Source organism: Salmo salar, chromosome ssa06 (assembly GCF_905237065.1).
Source record: "Salmo salar chromosome ssa06, Ssal_v3.1, whole genome shotgun sequence".
NCBI lineage: Eukaryota > Metazoa > Chordata > Actinopteri > Salmoniformes > Salmonidae > Salmo > Salmo salar.
In genome coordinates, this window is record NC_059447.1 from 604,064 (window position 1) to 621,760 (window position 17,697).

Sequence of the window (17,697 nt, forward strand, 5' to 3'; positions counted from 1 at the left end):
TGTAGAGCTGTGTGTCTCCTGTATGAGTACTATCTGGTCTAACAGGTGTAGAGCTGTGTGTCTCCTGTATGAGTACTATCTGGTCTAACAGGTGTAGAGCTGTGTGTCTCTGACCTGTATGAGTACTATCTGGTCTAACAGGTGTACAGCTGTGTGTCTCTGACCTGTATGAGTACTATCTGGTCTAACAGCTGTGCGTCTCCTGTATGAGTACTATCTGGTCTAACAGGTGTAGAGCTGTGTGTCTCTGACCTGTATGAGTACTATCTGGTCTAACAGGTGTAGAGCTGTGTGTCTCTCCTGTATGAGTACTATCTGGTCTAACAGGTGTAGAGCTGTGTGTCCTGTATGAGTACTATCTGGTCTAACAGGTGTAGAGCTGTGTGTCTCCTGTATGAGTACTATCTGGTCTAACAGCTGTGTGTCTCTGACCTGTATGAGTACTATCTGGTCTAACAGGTGTAGAGCTGTGTGTCTCCTGTATGAGTACTATCTGGTCTAACAGGTGTAGAGCTGTGTGTCTCCTGTATGAGTACTATCTGGTCTAACAGGTGTAGAGCTGTGTGTCTCCTGTATGAGTACTATCTGGTCTAACAGGTGTAGAGCTGTGTGTCTCCCCTGTATGAGTACTATCTGGTCTAACAGGTGTAGAGCTGTGTGTCTCCCTGTATGAGTACTATCTGGTCTAACAGGTGTAGAGCTGTGTGTCTCCTGTATGAGTACTATCTGGTCTAACAGGTGTAGAGCTGTGTGTCTCCTGTATGAGTACTATCTGGTCTAACAGGTGTAGAGCTGTGTGTCTCCTGTATGAGTACTATCTGGTCTAACAGGTGTAGAGCTGTGTGTCTCCTGTATGAGTACTATCTGGTCTAACAGGTGTAGAGCTGTGTGTCTCCTGTATGAGTACTATCTGGTCTAACAGGTGTAGAGCTGTGTGTCTCCTGTATGAGTACTATCTGGTCTAACAGGTGTAGAGCTGTGTGTCTCCTGTATGAGTACTATCTGGTCTAACAGGTGTAGAGCTGTGATGTTTCCTGTATGAGTACTATCTGGTCTAACAGGTGTAGAGCTGTGTGTGTCTCCTGTATGAGTACTATCTGGTCTAACAGGTGTAGAGCTGTGTGTCTCTGACCTGTATGAGTACTATCTGGTCTAACAGGTGTAGAGCTGTGTGTCTCTGACCTGTATGAGTACTATCTGGTCTAACAGGTGTAGAGCTGTGTGTCTCTGACCTGTATGAGTACTATCTGGTCTAACAGGTGTAGAGCTGTGTGTCTCTGACCTGTATGAGTACTATCTGGTCTAACAGGTGTAGAGCTGTGTGTCTCTGACCTGTATGAGTACTATCTGGTCTAACAGGTGTAGAGCTGTGTGTCTCTGACCTGTATGAGTACTATCTGGTCTAACAGGTGTAGAGCTGTGTGTCTCTGACCTGTATGAGTACTATCTGGTCTAACAGGTGTAGAGCTGTGTGTCTCTGACCTGTATGAGTACTATCTGGTCTAACAGGTGTAGAGCTGTGTGTCTCTGACCTGTATGAGTACTATCTGGTCTAACAGGTGTAGAGCTGTGTGTCTCTGACCTGTATGAGTACTATCTGGTCTAACAGGTGTAGAGCTGTGTGTCTCCTGTATGAGTACTATCTGGTCTAACAGGTGTAGAGCTGTGTGTCTCTGACCTGTATGAGTACAATATGGCCGTCAGCAGGTGTCGAGATGTTGTTGGTGTATTCCTCCAGTGTTTTAACGACAGTCTTCCTCTGCTCTGCTCTGCCGTCTGCTCCATCACCACACACAGCACTACTGCCCCCTGGAGGACTGGTGCTGTATTACACAACAACACACAGTTAATATAGGCACCACCTCCTCCACCACACAGGACTACTGCCCCCTGGAGGACTGGTGCTGTATTACACAACAACACAGTTAATATAGACACCACCTCCTCCACCACACAGGACTACTGCCCCCTGGAGGACTGGTGCTGTATTACACAACAACACAGTTAATATAGACACCACCTCCTCCACCACACAGGACTACTGCCCCCTGGAGGACTGGTGCTGTATTACACAACAACACACAGTTAATATAGACACCACCTCCACCACACAGGACTACTGCCCCCTGGAGGACTGGTGCTGTATTACACAACAACACAGTTAATATAGACACCACCTCCTCCACCACACAGGACTACTGCCCCCTGGAGGACTGGTGCTGTATTACACAACAACACAGTTAATATAGACACCACCTCCTCCACCGCACAGGACTACTGCCCCCTGGAGGACTGGTGCTGTATTACACAACAACACAGTTAATATAGACACCACCTCCTCCACCACACAGGACTACTGCCCCCTGGAGGACTGGTGCTGTATTACACAACAACACACAGTTAATATAGACACCACCTCCACCACACAGGACTACTGCCCCCTGGAGGACTGGTGCTGTATTACACAACAACACAGTTAATATAGACACCACCTCCTCCACCACACAGGACTACTGCCCCCTGGAGGACTGGTGCTGTATTACACAACAACACAGTTAATATAGACACCACCTCCTCCACCACACAGGACTACTGCCCCCTGGAGGACTGGTGCTGTATTACACAACAACACAGTTAATATAGACACCACCTCCTCCACCACACAGGACTACTGCCCCCTGGAGGACTGGTGCTGTATTACACAACAACACAGTTAATATAGACACCACCTCCTCCACCACACAGGACTACTGCCCCCTGGAGGACTGGTGCTGTATTACACAACAACACAGTTAATATAGACACCACCTCCTCCACCACACAGGACTACTGCCCCCTGGAGGACTGGTGCTGTATTACACAACAACACAGTTAATATAGACACCACCTCCTCCACCACACAGGACTACTGCCCCCTGGAGGACTGGTGCTGTATTACACAACAACACAGTTAATATAGACACCACCTCCTCCACCACACAGGACTACTGCCCCCTGGAGGACTGGTGCTGTATTACACAACAACACAGTTAATATAGACACCACCTCCTCCACCACACAGGACTACTGCCCCCTGGAGGACTGAGTAGGACTGTATCATGTGTTATCCCAGAGAGACTTCCTGTCATTCCAGTCAGGTAAACACTAGTTACTATTAGAGGAAACAGTCAGTTCCCCAGACAGCCAGTCTCACCTGGTGTAGTCCACTACGGTTCCTGGTCCGTCGGACGCTAGGACCCTACGGACCCTCTTGGCTTTGCTTCCCTTTATACAGCTGCTCTGATTGGCTGCCTCTGTTCCTCCGGCCACGCTCACAACCCCAGCGGTCCTCCTCCCTTCTTCTCTGTTGGTCTTGATCTTCCTCTGAGTTTCTCCTCCTTTCATCCCACTCTCCATCAGAGGCCTTACGGAAGCTCTCTCGTCCTCTCTTTCCGTCTCCTTCTCTACGTCACGTTTGAGGTTGCAGGTTTTTACGGTGTCGGTGAGCTCCACACTGGGAGATTTGATTTGGGGCACGTCCATCTCTTTATCAGACATACTCCTCTCTTCCTTTCTTGTTTTCCTCTCTTTCCCCTCTTCCTCCTCCTCCTCCTCCTTCCTCCTCCTCTTCTCAGATTTGGTGTCTGGAGCTTTGCCAGAGGCTCTCTCCTGCTCTCTACCCAGCCTGTTGTCAGCCTCTCTCCTGGGCTTGGCCTCTCTCCCTGAGCCCCTGTCCTGCCGAACCCCTGTATCTCTCTTCCCTCTCTGCTCCTCCTTGGCTGGTCTGGAATGGTCCAGGTCTGTTCTGACAGGTTTAAACTGGTTTGGGTCGGTTCTAACTGGTTTAAACTGGTCTGGGTCGGTTCTAACTGTGTTGAACTGGTTTAGGTCGGTTCTGAACGGTTTAAACTGGTCTGGGTCGGTTCTAACTGGTTTAAACTGGTTTAGGTCAGTTCTAACTGTGTTGAACTGGTCTGGGTCGGTTCTAACTGGTTTAAACTGGTCTGGGCCGGTTCTAACTGGTTTAAACTGGTTTAGGTCAGTTCTAACTGTGTTGAACTGGTCTGGGTCGGTTCTGACAGGTTTAAACCGGTTTGGGTCAGTTCTAACCGGTTTGAATGAGTCTGGGTGGATTTGAACTGTGTTGAACTGGTCTGGGTCGGTTCTGACAGGTTTAAACTGGTTTGGGTCAGTTCTAACCGGTTTGAATGAGTCTGGGTGGGGTTTAGGAGGAGGTCGTTTGGGAGCTGATGCTAAAGGTGCAGGGGATATGAGTTCTACCTCTCTTTGGGGGAAGTGGAAGTGTCTGGTTGGAAGGGAATGGATTCATCTTTAACCCGTTTGACTGACGGTTCTGTTAGAGAAGTCTCTTGGTAGGCCGTTCTGGCTGGGGTGGTCTTATCCCGGGCTGTACCGGTCTTGTCCTGGTCCGTCTCTACGTCTCTATCTCTTGCGGTCTTCCAGCTCTTGGACGATGAGTCTTTCCTCGCTGCTCTGGAATCCGGTCTGCGTTTATACACCTTGTCACTCTTTCTCCTCACTTCCTTCTCCTTAACGTCCCTGGTCCACCTGTCAGCTTTGTCCGGGGGGACTAGGTCTGAGGAGTCGCTGTCTATTGGCTCGTCCCGTACGGGGGTGGAGTCATCATGGCTTGACGAACCAACGGGAGTACTCCTGGTTCTCTTCTTCTTCTCCTCCTCTTCTTTCCGAGCGTCGTCCGTAGAGTCCGATGCACTGAAGGACTCCTCTTCCTCTTTCCCTTGCTCAGTCTTCCTCCTCTTCCTGTGCTTCTGCTCTTTCAGGTCGGAGGTCGCGGCGACGCTCGACGACGGATCTCTGTCACCCTTAGCGACCTTCAACGGCGTCTGAGGATCCTGATTGGCTGACCGGGTCACCGGCAGATTACCAAAGTGCTCGGCACACTTCTCCTGGTAAGTCATTGGCTGGTTCCTGCCCCTGGGGGAAGGGTTTGAGGAGGGAGGGGGATAGTCTTCACCTCGCCTCCTCTCACGGCTGAAGGGGGAAGATCCACGACCCAGGCGGTGTCGAGGGGAGGGGTAAAAGTCAGAGGGTGGAGGAGGGTTGAAGGGGTCTCTGTCTCGTCCGGCTGGGGGTGGCACCGGGGTGAAACTAAAGGCGGGTCGGCCCCTGTAGGGAGGGGGGTTATTGGGAGGAGGAGGGTCGTGGGAGTTGTAGTTTTTGAAGTATTTCTCGTACCATTCTCTGTACTCCTTCTCCCACTCCCGGTACCTCTCCCTCTCGTACGGGTCATTGTGCTCTGGACCACGGTCGTACGCCGCCGGCTCCCGATCCCTCTCCCGGATCCGGCCCGGGTATTTCCTCTCACCTTCCGGTGGAGGCCCAGCGACGACAGGTTTCCTGGAGCTTGGGGGTGGAGGAGTGTGGGTTCGGTACCCACCTTGGCCAGGTGATTTAGAGCGTGACCGGTAACCTCGTCCCCGTCCTCTACCCCGTCCCGCACCGTCTCGGTCCCTGAAAGGCGGCGGCGAGCGCGATCGGCGGTAGCCACGGGAACGGGAGCGGTAGCCGCGAGGTCGTCCGCGGCGGCGGGAGTACGGAGAGGAGCGGGAGTAAGACCTGGAACGGGATCTGGAACGGGACCTGGAACGGGATCTGGAACGACTGGAGGAACGGGAGTATGAACGAGAACGGGAACGGGATTTGGAGTAGGATGAGCTACTGTAGGAAGACCTGGACCTGGAGAGAGAGAGAGAGAGAGAGAGAGAGAGAGAGAGAGAGAGAGAAATGGACAGATGGAGAGGGAGAGAAAAAGAGAGAGAGATGGACAGATGGAGAGGGAGAGAGAGAGATGGACAGATGGAGAGGGAGAGAGAGAGAGAGGTGGGGAAGAGATTAAGTGTGAGTAGTATACAATACTATTGTGAGTATATAATACTACTACGCAGGTATAGAATACTATTATACAAGTATTATAGGAGTATTTTATTACAGTTATGAGTACTATGTGAAAATTGCATAGGTATTAAACGAGTATTATCTTTCTGTATTATATGAGTATTATACCTGGAATAAGAGCGTCTCCTCTCCTTCTGTATTATATGAGTATTATACCTGGAATAAGAGCGTCTCCTCTCCTTCTGTATTATATGAGTATAATACCTGGAATAAGAGCGTCTCCTCTCCTTCTGTATTATATGAGTATTATACCAGGAATAAGAGCATCTCCTCTCCTTCTGTATTATATGAGTATAATACCTGGAATAAGAGCGTCTCCTCTCCTTCTGGATCTTTCTGTATTATATGAGTATTATACCTGGAATAAGAGCGTCTCCTCTCCTTCTGTATTATATGAGTATTATACCTGGAATAAGAGCGTCTCCTCTCCTTCTGTATTATATGAGTATTATACCTGGAATAAGAGCGTCTCCTCACCTTCTGGATCTTTCTGTATTATATGAGTATTATACCTGGAATAAGAGCGTCTCCTCTCCTTCTGTATTATATGAGTATTATACCTGGAATAAGAGCGTCTCCTCTCCTTCTGTATTATATGAGTATTATACCTGGAATAAGAGCGTCTCCTCTCCTTCCGTATTATATGAGTATTATACCTGGAATAAGAGCGTCTCCTCTCCTTCTGTATTATATGAGTATTATACCTGGAATAAGAGCGTCTCCTCTCCTTCTGTATTATATGAGTATTATACCTGGAATAAGAGCGTCTCCTCTCCTTCTGTATTATATGAGTATTATACCTGGAATAAGAGCGTCTCCTCTCCTTCTGTATTATATGAGTATAATACCTGGAATAAGAGCGTCTCCTCTCCTTCTGGGTATTATATGAGTATTATACCTGGAATAAGAGCATCTCCTCTCCTTCTGTATTATATGAGTATAATACCTGGAATAAGAGCGCTCTCCTCTCCTTCTGTCTTCGTATTATATGAGTATTATACCTGGAATAAGAGCGTCTCCTCTCCTTCCGTATTATATGAGTATTATACCTGGAATAAGAGTGTCTCCTCTCCTTCTGTATTATATGAGTATTATACCTGGAATAAGAGTGTCTCCTCTCCTTCTGTATTATATGAGTATTATACCTGGAATAAGAGCGTCTCCTCTCCTTCTGTATTATATGAGTATTATACCTGGAATAAGAGCGTCTCCTCTCCTTCTGTATTATATGAGTATTATACCAGGAATAAAAGAGTCTCCTCTCCTTCTGTATTATATGAGTATTATACCTGGAATAAGAGCGTCTCCTCTCCTTCTGTATTATACCTGGAATAAGAGTGTCTCTCCTGTATTATATGAGTATTATACCTGGAATAAGAGCGTCTCCTCTCCTTCTGTATTATATGAGTATTATACCTGGAATAAGAGCGTCTCCTCTCCTTCTGGATCTTTCTGTATTATATGAGTATTATACCTGGAATAAGAGCATCTCCTCTCCTTCTGGATCTTTCTGTATTATATGAGTATTATACCTGGAATAAGAGCGTCTCCTCTCCTTCTGGATCTTTCTGTATTATATGAGTATAATACCTGGAATAAGAGTGTTTCCTCTCATTCTGTATTATATGAGTATTATACCTGGAATAAGAGCGTCTCCTCTCCTTCTGTATTATATGAGTATTATACCTGGAATAAGAGTGTTTCCTCTCATTCTGTATTATATGAGTATTATACCTGGAATAAGAGCGTCTCCTCTCCTTCTGTATTATATGAGTATTATACCTGGAATAAGACGTCTCCTCTCCTTCTGGATCTTTCTGTACTCTAGCAGCTCTTTGGCGAAGTCGTTCGTGAACTCATCCAGCTTGGACTTTTCCCGGTTACCGTAGCGACAGTGGGAGCTGGGGGTGGGGGGACGACAGGAAGAAAGAGGAACATATTTGGACAACAGTAGGAGAGAGTAAGACGAGAGAGAAGCAATACCGCAAAAAAGTTTAAACGAGCGTTCAAAAAAAAAAAAGTTTTCCTTGGTTTCCGTTTTGAAACGATAAAACTAGAGCGATCGAAACAGACTTGGCCTGAGACTTTAGTTCAGCGGGCTAACAGTCAGTCCATCAGAACAGAGGAAGACCACCCACTAAACAGGCAGAATGTCAGTCTACTCACTTATCCTTCAGTCTCTTCTGTTGTCTGTAGAACTCATCCTTGGACAGGAAGGAAGAGGGGATTGGCTTCCCGGTGAGGGGGGCTGGGTGTTGGGGGCGCCCAGGGGGGTTGGTGACTCCTGGGGTGGGGGTGTAGCCAGGAGGGGGCAGGGAGAAGCTGGAGGGGGGCTGTTGCCCGGGGGGGGAAGTGGGGAGGCGGGTAGTGGGGGGTATGACACCTGGCGGATGGGGGAGAGGGGAGGAGAAAATGGAGGGAGGGTTGTAGAGAGGGGGTGGCACGTTGGAGGGCGGCAGAGGCTGGGAGGGAGGGGCGCGGTCGCTATGGTTCCTGCCACGACCTGAGGGGCTGGAGAGAGACAGGAACAGGACGTGACATCATTAGTCAGGTGAGGCAAGAGATGACTGAGCAAAGGCAGGTAACACAGAGATAAAACACACACACCTGTATCTGTCCCAATGGACTGGTCCTTCAGGAAGTCTGGGAGGATTGGACCTGGGTGGAGGACCTGTCGTTTAGGAGGAGAACAACACCGTTAACTTCTTTGGGATAGGGGGCAGTATTTTCACGGCCGGATAAAAAAAACGTACCCGATTTAATCTGGTTATTACTCCTGCCCAGAAACTAGAATATGCATATAATTAGTAGATTTGGATAGAAAACACTCTAAAGTTTCTAAAACTGTTTTAATGGTGTCTGTGAGTATAACAGAACTCATATGGCAGGCAAAAAACCTGAGAAGATTCTGTACAGGAAGTGCCCTGTCTGACCATTTGTTGTCCTTCTGTTGCATCTCTATCGAAAATACAGCATCTGTGCTGTAACGTGACACTTTCTAAGGCTTCCATTGGCTCTCTAAAGCCGCCAGAAAGTGGAATGGGGTGTCTGCTGTCTCTGGGCAAAGAACAGCAGCAGAGTTTGTAAGTGGTCAGCCTGGGGACAGTGAGACTGGAGATGCGCGTTCACGAGACTTCAATTTTTTTTCTTTCAGTCTTTGAATGAATAACAACGTTGCCCGGTTGGAATATTATCGCTATTTTACGAGAAAAATAGCATAACAATTGATTTTAAACAGCGTTTGACATGCTTCTAAGTACGGTAATGGAATATTTTGAATTTTTTTTGTCACGAAATGCGCTCGCGCGTTACCCTTCGGATAGTCCTATAATTAGGGGTGTGTTTTGTCATGGGGATTTTGTGGGAGATTGTGTGTATAGCTTTGTGCCAGCCTGTTATTCGTCGTTGTGTTTTTTTTGGTTGTTTTGTCCATAATAAAAAGAGGAGGACATATTCCTGCAGCGTTTTGGTCCACTCGACCCTACGACAACCGTGACAGGGAGTGCATTCTGACGAAGAACAGCAAAGGTAATCCAATTTTTCTAATATATAAATACTGAGTTTAGTGAGCACCAAACTTGGTGGGTGTCAAAATAGCTAGCCATGATGGCTGAGCTATGTACTCAGAATATTGCAAAATGTGCTTTCGCCGAAAGCGATTTTAAAATCGGACATAGCGATTGCATAAAGGAGTTCTCTATCTATTATTCTTAAAGTAATTATGTTTTTTGTGAACGTTTATCGTGAGTAATTTAGTAAATTCACCGGAAGTTTGCGGTGGGAATGCTAGTTCTGAACGTCACATGCTAATGTAAAAAGCTGTTTTTTTATATAAATATGAACTTGATTGAACAAAACATGCATGTATTGTATAACATAATGTCCTAGGTGTGTCATCTGATGAAGATCATCAAAGGTTAGTGCTGCATTTAGCTGTGGTTTGGTTTTTGTGACATATATGCTAGCTTGAAAATAGCTGTGTGAATATTTTTTTGGATGGGTACTCTCCTGACATAATCTAATGTTTTGCTTTCGCTGTAAAGCCTTTTTGAAATCGGACAATGTGGTTCGATTAACGAGAGTCTTATCTTTAAAATGGTGTAAAATAGTTGATTGTTTGAGAAAATTGAATTGTGGTAATTTTAGTTGGTTTTTGTATTTCGCGCCGTGCGATGCCATTGGCTGTTGGCCAGGCAGAACGTCTGTCCTCAACAGGTTAGTGTGAATTGGAGGAGGGGGGTTACCTGTCCTCTGCAGGGAGGAGTGACCGTCAGACTGGGGTTGACCCATCACTGGAACACGATATCCCTATAGACAACAACACACACACACTCTGGTAGCAACAACAACGTGACGTCTGATATTACAGACCCGATCCATTTGGAAGGTGTGTGTGTGTGTGTGTGTGTGTGTGTGTGTGTGTGTGTGTGTGTGTGTGTGTGTGTGTGTGTGTGTTGTTCACCTTGGCTAGAGGGGGGTCGGCTGAGACCACCACAGACTGAACTCCTCCACTCTCTGGCTCTCTGGAAAAACAGACATGTAGCATCGTTACTAAAACCTACCTCAACCTCACAGACACCTCTGTTTCACTGGCTGTGTCTATGAGAGAGAGAGACAGAGAGAGGGAGACAGAGAGAGAGAGGGAGAGAGAGAACGAGACAGAAAGAAAGAAGGAGAGAGAAAGAAAGAGAAAGAGCCATTTTAAGAGAGAGAATCTTACTTTGTTATAATAAGCGTGTTGTTGTGATTGGTTGGGTGCTGGGGGAGGGCCCCGTTGAGTTATAGGAGGAGCCAGCAGCCATGTGGGAGGAGTTATTATGGTTCCCCGACTCTACGGTGTAAATAACACAATAGACGTGAGAGGAAAATGTCACCCAGACACCTGGGGGGTTATTCAGCATTTAACACTAGTGACAACTACATTTATCTTACCTGAGGGGCGGGCCAACCTGCTGCTGCTGCTGAGCCAATGGTGGCGTGTCTAAGGCTGGAGGGCGGGGCATGAGAGGGTCCTGCTGGCTCCTGATAGGCTGGAGCGGGCACTGAGGGCGGGATTGAGGCTGGAGAGGAGGGGTGGGGACGACGGGGGGCTGGGCTACTCTCGTCATCATGCGGTTGGTGTAACCGGTCTCGTTCTTAAAGTTATTTACCGCCTAGGGAGGGAGAGGTGAGGAGAGGAGGGAGGGGGAAAAAGGAGAGGGAGAGAAGAGGGAGAGAAGAGGGAGAGAAGAGGGAGAGAAGAGGGAGAGAAGAGGGAGAGAAGAGGGAGAGAAGAGGGAGAGAAGAGGGAGAGAAGAGGGAGAGAGAGGGAGAGGAGGGGAGGGAGGGGAGAGGGAGAGGAGAGGGAGGGAGAGGGAGGGAAGAGGGAGGGAAGAGGGAGGGAGAGGGAAGGAGAGGAATTCAACATATTTCTACAGTATGTTACTAATGAATTCAACATATTTCTACAGTATATTACTAATGAATTCAACATATTTCTACAGTATATTACTAATGAATTCAACATATTTCTACAGTATATTACTAATGAATTCAACATATTTCTACAGTATATTACTAATGAATTCAACATATTTCTACAGTATATTACTAATGAATTCAACATATTTCTATAGTATGTTACATGAACAGTATGTCATTTTATTTTATTTTTATATTGAATCTTTTTTAACAGTACATAGTATTGAATATACAGTGCGGTCGAAAGTATTCAGACCCCAGCCTATATTCTAAAATGGATTAAAAAAGTTCGCTCAATCTACACACAACACCCCATAATGACATATACCCAATGACATCGCAACACCCCATAATGACATCGCAACACCCCATAATGACATCGCAACCCCATAATGACATCGCAACACCCCATAATGACATCGCAACACCCCATAATGACAAAGTGAAAACAGGTTTTAATAAATGTTAGCAAATTTTGCTATGAGAGTTGAAATTGAGCTCAGGTGCTTCCTGTTTCCATAGATCGTCCTTGAGATGTTTCTACAACTTGATTGGAGTCCCCCTGTGGTAAATTAAATTGATTGGACATGATTTGGAAAGGCACACACCTGTCTATATAAGGTCCCACAGTTGACAGTGCATGTCAGAGCAAAAAACCAAGCCACGAGGTTGAAGAAATTGTCCGTAGAGCTCAGAGACAGGATTGTGTCAAGGCACAGATCTGGGGAAGGGTACCAAAACATTTATACAGTATTGAAGGTCCCCAAGAACACAGTGGCCTCCATCATTCTGAAATGGAAGAAGTTTTGAACCACCAAGACTCTTCCTAGAGCTGGCCGCCCGGCCAAACAAGATTCTCTGGTCTGTTTTAACCAAGATTGAACTCCTTGGCAAGAATTCCAAGCATCATGTCTGGAAGAAACCTGGCACCATCCCTACGGTGAAGCATGGTGGTGGCAGCATCATGCTGTGGGGATGTTTTTCAGCGGCAGGAACTGGGAGACTAGTCAGGATCGAGGGAAAGACGAACGGAGCAAAGTACAGAGAGATCCTTGATGAAAACCTGCTTCAGAGCGCTCCGCACCTCAGACTGGGGTGACGCTTTACCTTCCAACAGGACACCGACCCTAAGCACACAGCCAAGACAACGCAGGAGTGGCTTCAGGACACGTCTCTGAATGTTCTTGAGTGGCCCAGCCAGAGCCCGGACTTGAACCCGATCAAACATCTCTGGAGAGACCTGAAAATAGCTGTGCAGCGACGCTCCCCATCCAACCTGACAGAGCTTGAGAGGATCTACAGAGAAGAATGGGAGAAACTCCCCAAATACAGTTGTGCCAAGCTTGTAGCGTCATACCAAAGAAGACTCAAGGCTGTAATCACTGCCAAAGGTGCTTTAACAAAGTACTGAGTAAAGGGTCTGAATACTTATGTAAATGTAATATTTAATTTTTTTATTTATTTATTCTTAATACATTTTCCAAAATCTCAAAATCTGTTTTTACTTTGTCATTATGGGGCATTGTGATGTCATTATGGGTCATTGTGATGTCATTATGGGCATTGTGTGTAGATTTAATCCATTTTAGAATAAGGCTGTAAAGTAACAAAATGTGGGAAAAGTCAAGGGGTCTGAATACTTTCTGAAGACACTATATATTGTAGAAAATATTTCCTCCACGTTATCTCACTAAATAAAGCCCAGGGTTGAGCAGGCGGTGCCGAGAGAGTTTTACCTGGCGTAGGAACTTATTGGCTATGAGGGCGTCAGGGGAGACATTCGATTGGCTACAGGTGGGACAAACATGTTCCTCTGACTCCAGCAGAGACGTACGGATACCTGAGGAGAGGAGACAGCGTCAGTCACTATGGATACCTGAGGAGAGGAGACAGCATCAGTCACTACGGATACCTGAGGAGACAGCATCAGTCACTATGGATACCTGAGGAGAGGAGACAGCATCAGTCACTACGGATACCTGAGGAGAGGAGACAGCATCAGTCACTACGGATACCTGAGGAGACAGCATCAGTCACTAGGGATACCTGAGGAGACAGCATCAGTCACTACGGATACCTGAGGAGACAGCATCAGTCACTAGGGATACCTGAGGAGACAGCATCAGTCACTAGGGATACCTGAGGAGACAGCATCAGTCACTAGGGATACCTGAGGAGACAGCATCAGTCACTAGGGATACCTGAGGAGACAGCATCAGTCACTAGGGATACCTGAGGAGACAGCATCAGTCACTAGGGATACCTGAGGGAGAGGAGAGGTGGTGTGTGTTTGTTGACTCACAGTCGTCGCAGTAGGAGTTGCCGCAGCAGGGTATGACCACAGCGTCAGTCATCAGGTCTTTACACAGCAGACAGAGCAGCTCATCAGGGACCGGGTCCTCGTCCTCCTCGGAACTGGACTGGTCCCTGGGGACGAACGGAGGCCTCTCCTTCTTACCTAAAGCGTAGGCCTCACTGTGGAGGACACACACACACAGGTTTACGGGTTAGACGTCAGGGGTTAAAGGTCAGACTAACCTTAACCTTTCTAAAGCTCATGTCTGAGGTGATGACTCAAATCTCTGACCACTTTAATAATTAAAAAATCGGATGTAATTAAATGTATCACTAGTCACTTTAAACAATTCCACTTTATATAATGTTTTCATACCCTACATTACTCATCTCATATGTAAATACTGTACTCTATACCATCTACTGCATCTTGCCTATGCCGTTTGGCCATCGCTCATCCATATATTTATATGTACATATTCTTATTCATTCCTTTACCCTTGTGTGTATAAGGTAGTTGTTGTGAAATTGTTAGGTTATATTACATGTTAGATATTACTGCACGGTCGGAACTAGAAGCACAAGCATTTCACTACACTCACATTAACACCTGCTAAACATGTGACCAATAAGATTTGATTTGACTAGGCTTTATGATTCTGATGAAAATACGCTCTTTCTATAGTAGGGACGGAGTTCTCCCCTCGTCCACGTGGAAGTCAGGGGGACGGGGTCAGAGGTCAACAGTAACTCACGCGTCTATAGTAGGGACGGCGTAGCGGCCGGTGTTGGTCAGCAGTAACTCACGCGTCTACAGTAGGGACGGCGTAGCGGCCGTGTTGGTCAGCAGTAACTCACGCGTCTATAGTAGGGACGGCGTAGCGGCCGTGTTGGTCAGCAGTAACTCACGCGTCTATAGTAGGGACGGCGTAGCGGCCGGTGTTGGTCAGCAGTAACTCACGCGTCTATAGTAGGGACGGCGTAGCGGCCGGTGTTGGTCAGCAGTAACTCACGCGTCTATAGTAGGGACGGCGTAGCGGCGGTGTTGGTCAGCAGTAACTCACGCGTCTATAGTAGGGACGGCGTAGCGGCCGGTGTTGGTCAGCAGTAACTCACGCGTCTATAGTAGGGACGAAGCGTAGCGGCCGGTGTTGGTCAGCAGTAACTCACGCGTCTATAGTAGGGACGGCGTAGCGGCCGGTGTTGGTCAGCAGTAACTCACGCGTCTATAGTAGGGACGGCGTAGCGGCCGTGTTGGTCAGCAGTAACTCACGCGTCTATAGTAGGGACGGCGTAGCGGCCGGTGTTGGTCAGCAGTAACTCACGCGTCTATAGTAGGGACGGCGTAGCGGCCGGTGTTGGTCAACAGTAACTCACGCGTCTATAGTAGGGACGGCGTAGCGGCCGGTGTTGGTCAGCAGTAACTCACGCGTCTATAGTAGGGACGGCGTAGCGGCCGGTGTTGGTCAGCAGTAACTCACGCGTCTATAGTAGGGACGGCGTAGCGGCCGGTGTTGGTCAGCAGTAACTCACGCGTCTATAGTAGGGACGGCGTAGCGGCGGTGTTGGTCAGCAGTAACTCACGCGTCTATAGTAGGGACGGCGTAGCGGCCGGTGTTGGTCAGCAGTAACTCACGCGTCTATAGTAGGGACGGCGTAGCGGCGGTGTTGGTCAGCAGTAACTCACGCGTCTATAGTAGGGACGGCGTAGCGGCCGGTGTTGGTCAGCAGTAACTCACGCGTCTATAGTAGGGACGGCGTAGCGGCCGGTGTTGGTCAGCAGTAACTCACGCGTCTATAGTAGGGACGGCGTAGCGGCCGGTGTTGGTCAGCAGTAACTCACGCGTCTATAGTAGGGACGGCGTAGCGGCCGGTGTTGGTCAGCAGTAACTCACGCGTCTATAGTAGGGACGGCGTAGCGGCCGGTGTTGGTCAGCAGTAACTCACGCGTCTATAGTAGGGACGGCGTAGCGGCCGGTGTTGGTCAGCAGTAACTCACGCGTCTATAGTAGGGACGGCGTAGCGGCGGTGTTGGTCAGCAGTAACTCACGCGTCTATAGTAGGGACGGCGTAGCGGCCGTGTTGGTCAGCAGTAACTCACGCGTCTATAGTAGGGACGGCGTAGCGGCCGGTGTTGGTCAGCAGTAACTCACGCGTCTATAGTAGGGACGGCGTAGCGGCCGTGTTGGTCAGCAGTAACTCACGCGTCTATAGTAGGGACGGCGTAGCGGCCGGTGTTGGTCAGCAGTAACTCACGCGTCTATAGTAGGGACGGCGTAGCGGCGGTGTTGGTCAGCAGTAACTCACGCGTCTATAGTAGGGACGGCGTAGCGGCCGGTGTTGGTCAGCAGTAACTCACGCGTCTATAGTAGGGACGGCGTAGCGGCGTGTTGGTCAGCAGTAACTCACGCGTCTATAGTAGGGACGGCGTAGCGGCCGGTGTTGGTCAACAGTAACTCACGCGTCTATAGTAGGGACGGCGTAGCGGCCGGTGTTGGTCAGCAGTAACTCACGCGTCTATAGTAGGGACGGCGTAGCGGCGGTGTTGGTCAGCAGTAACTCACGCGTCTATAGTAGGGACGGCGTAGCGGCGGTGTTGGTCAGCAGTAACTCACGCGTCTATAGTAGGGACGGCGTAGCGGCCGGTGTTGGTCAACAGTAACTCACGCGTCTATAGTAGGGACGGCGTAGCGGCCGGTGTTGGTCAGCAGTAACTCACGCGTCTATAGTAGGGACGGCGTAGCGGCCGGTGTTGGTCAGCAGTAACTCACGCGTCTATAGTAGGGACGGCGTAGCGGCCGGTGTTGGTCAGCAGTAACTCACGCGTCTATAGTAGGGACGGCGTAGCGGCGGTGTTGGTCAACAGTAACTCACGCGTCTATAGTAGGGACGGCGTAGCGGCCGGTGTTGGTCAGCAGTAACTCACGCGTCTATAGTAGGGACGGCGTAGCGGCGGTGTTGGTCAACAGTAACTCACGCGTCTATAGTAGGGACGGCGTAGCGGCCGGTGTTGGTCAGCAGTAACTCACGCGTCTATAGTAGGGACGGCGTAGCGGCGGTGTTGGTCAGCAGTAACTCACGCGTCTATAGTAGGGACGGCGTAGCGGCGGTGTTGGTCAACAGTAACTCACGCGTCTATAGTAGGGACGGCGTAGCGGCGGTGTTGGTCAGCAGTAACTCACGCGTCTATAGTAGGGGACGGCGTAGCGGCCGGTGTTGGTCAGCAGTAACTCACGCGTCTATAGTAGGGACGGCGTAGCGGCCGGTGTTGGTCAGCAGTAACTCACGCGTCTATAGTAGGGACGGCGTAGCGGCGGTGTTGGTCAGCAGTAACTCACGCGTCTATAGTAGGGACGGCGTAGCGGCCGGTGTTGGTCAGCAGTAACTCACGCGTCTATAGTAGGGGACGGCGTAGCGGCCGGTGTTGGTCAGCAGTAACTCACGCGTCTATAGTAGGGACGGCGTAGCGGCCGGTGTTGGTCAACAGTAACTCACGCGTCTATAGTAGGGACGGCGTAGCGGCGGTGTTGGTCAGCAGTAACTCACGCGTCTATAGTAGGGACGGCGTAGCGGCGGTGTTGGTCAACAGTAACTCACGCGTCTATAGTAGGGACGGCGTAGCGGCGGTGTTGGTCAACAGTAACTCACGCGTCTATAGTAGGGACGGCGTAGCGGCCGGTGTTGGTCAGCAGTAACTCACGCGTCTATAGTAGGGACGGCGTAGCGGCCGGTGTTGGTCAGCATGGCCCCCTTTATAGACGGGTCGTCCACCTCCTTCATGAAGGACCGGGGGATCCCGGTGCTCTTCTTGATCCTCTGGGGCGGCTCAAACCCTTTCTCCTTCTGACACACACACACACACTTACTGGGTTGTTCTGGACAACGATAACACACACACACACACACTTACTGGCTTGTTCTGGACAACGATAACACACACACACACACATTTACTGGGTTGCTCTGGACAACGATAACACACACACACACTGGGTTGCTATGGACAACGATGACACACACACACAC

At 48.9% G+C, this 17,697-nt stretch overlaps 1 protein-coding gene across 1 annotated transcript in view; it reads right to left on the bottom strand.

Moving 5' to 3' along the window:
* Positions 1-2,975: 2,975 nt before the first annotated feature.
* Positions 2,976-17,697, bottom strand: part of LOC106597605 (E3 ubiquitin-protein ligase RBBP6-like) — a 39,596-nt gene continuing 24,874 nt past the window's right edge. Inside the window, 9 exon segments of the mRNA XM_045721263.1 lie at positions 2,976-3,008; positions 3,194-5,697; positions 6,863-6,878; positions 7,711-7,817; positions 8,083-8,427; positions 10,849-11,069; positions 13,113-13,216; positions 13,679-13,851; positions 17,372-17,514. Coding sequence (XP_045577219.1) covers positions 4,257-5,697; positions 6,863-6,878; positions 7,711-7,817; positions 8,083-8,427; positions 10,849-11,069; positions 13,113-13,216; positions 13,679-13,851; positions 17,372-17,514 — 2,550 coding nt within the window. The 3' untranslated portion in view covers positions 2,976-3,008; positions 3,194-4,256.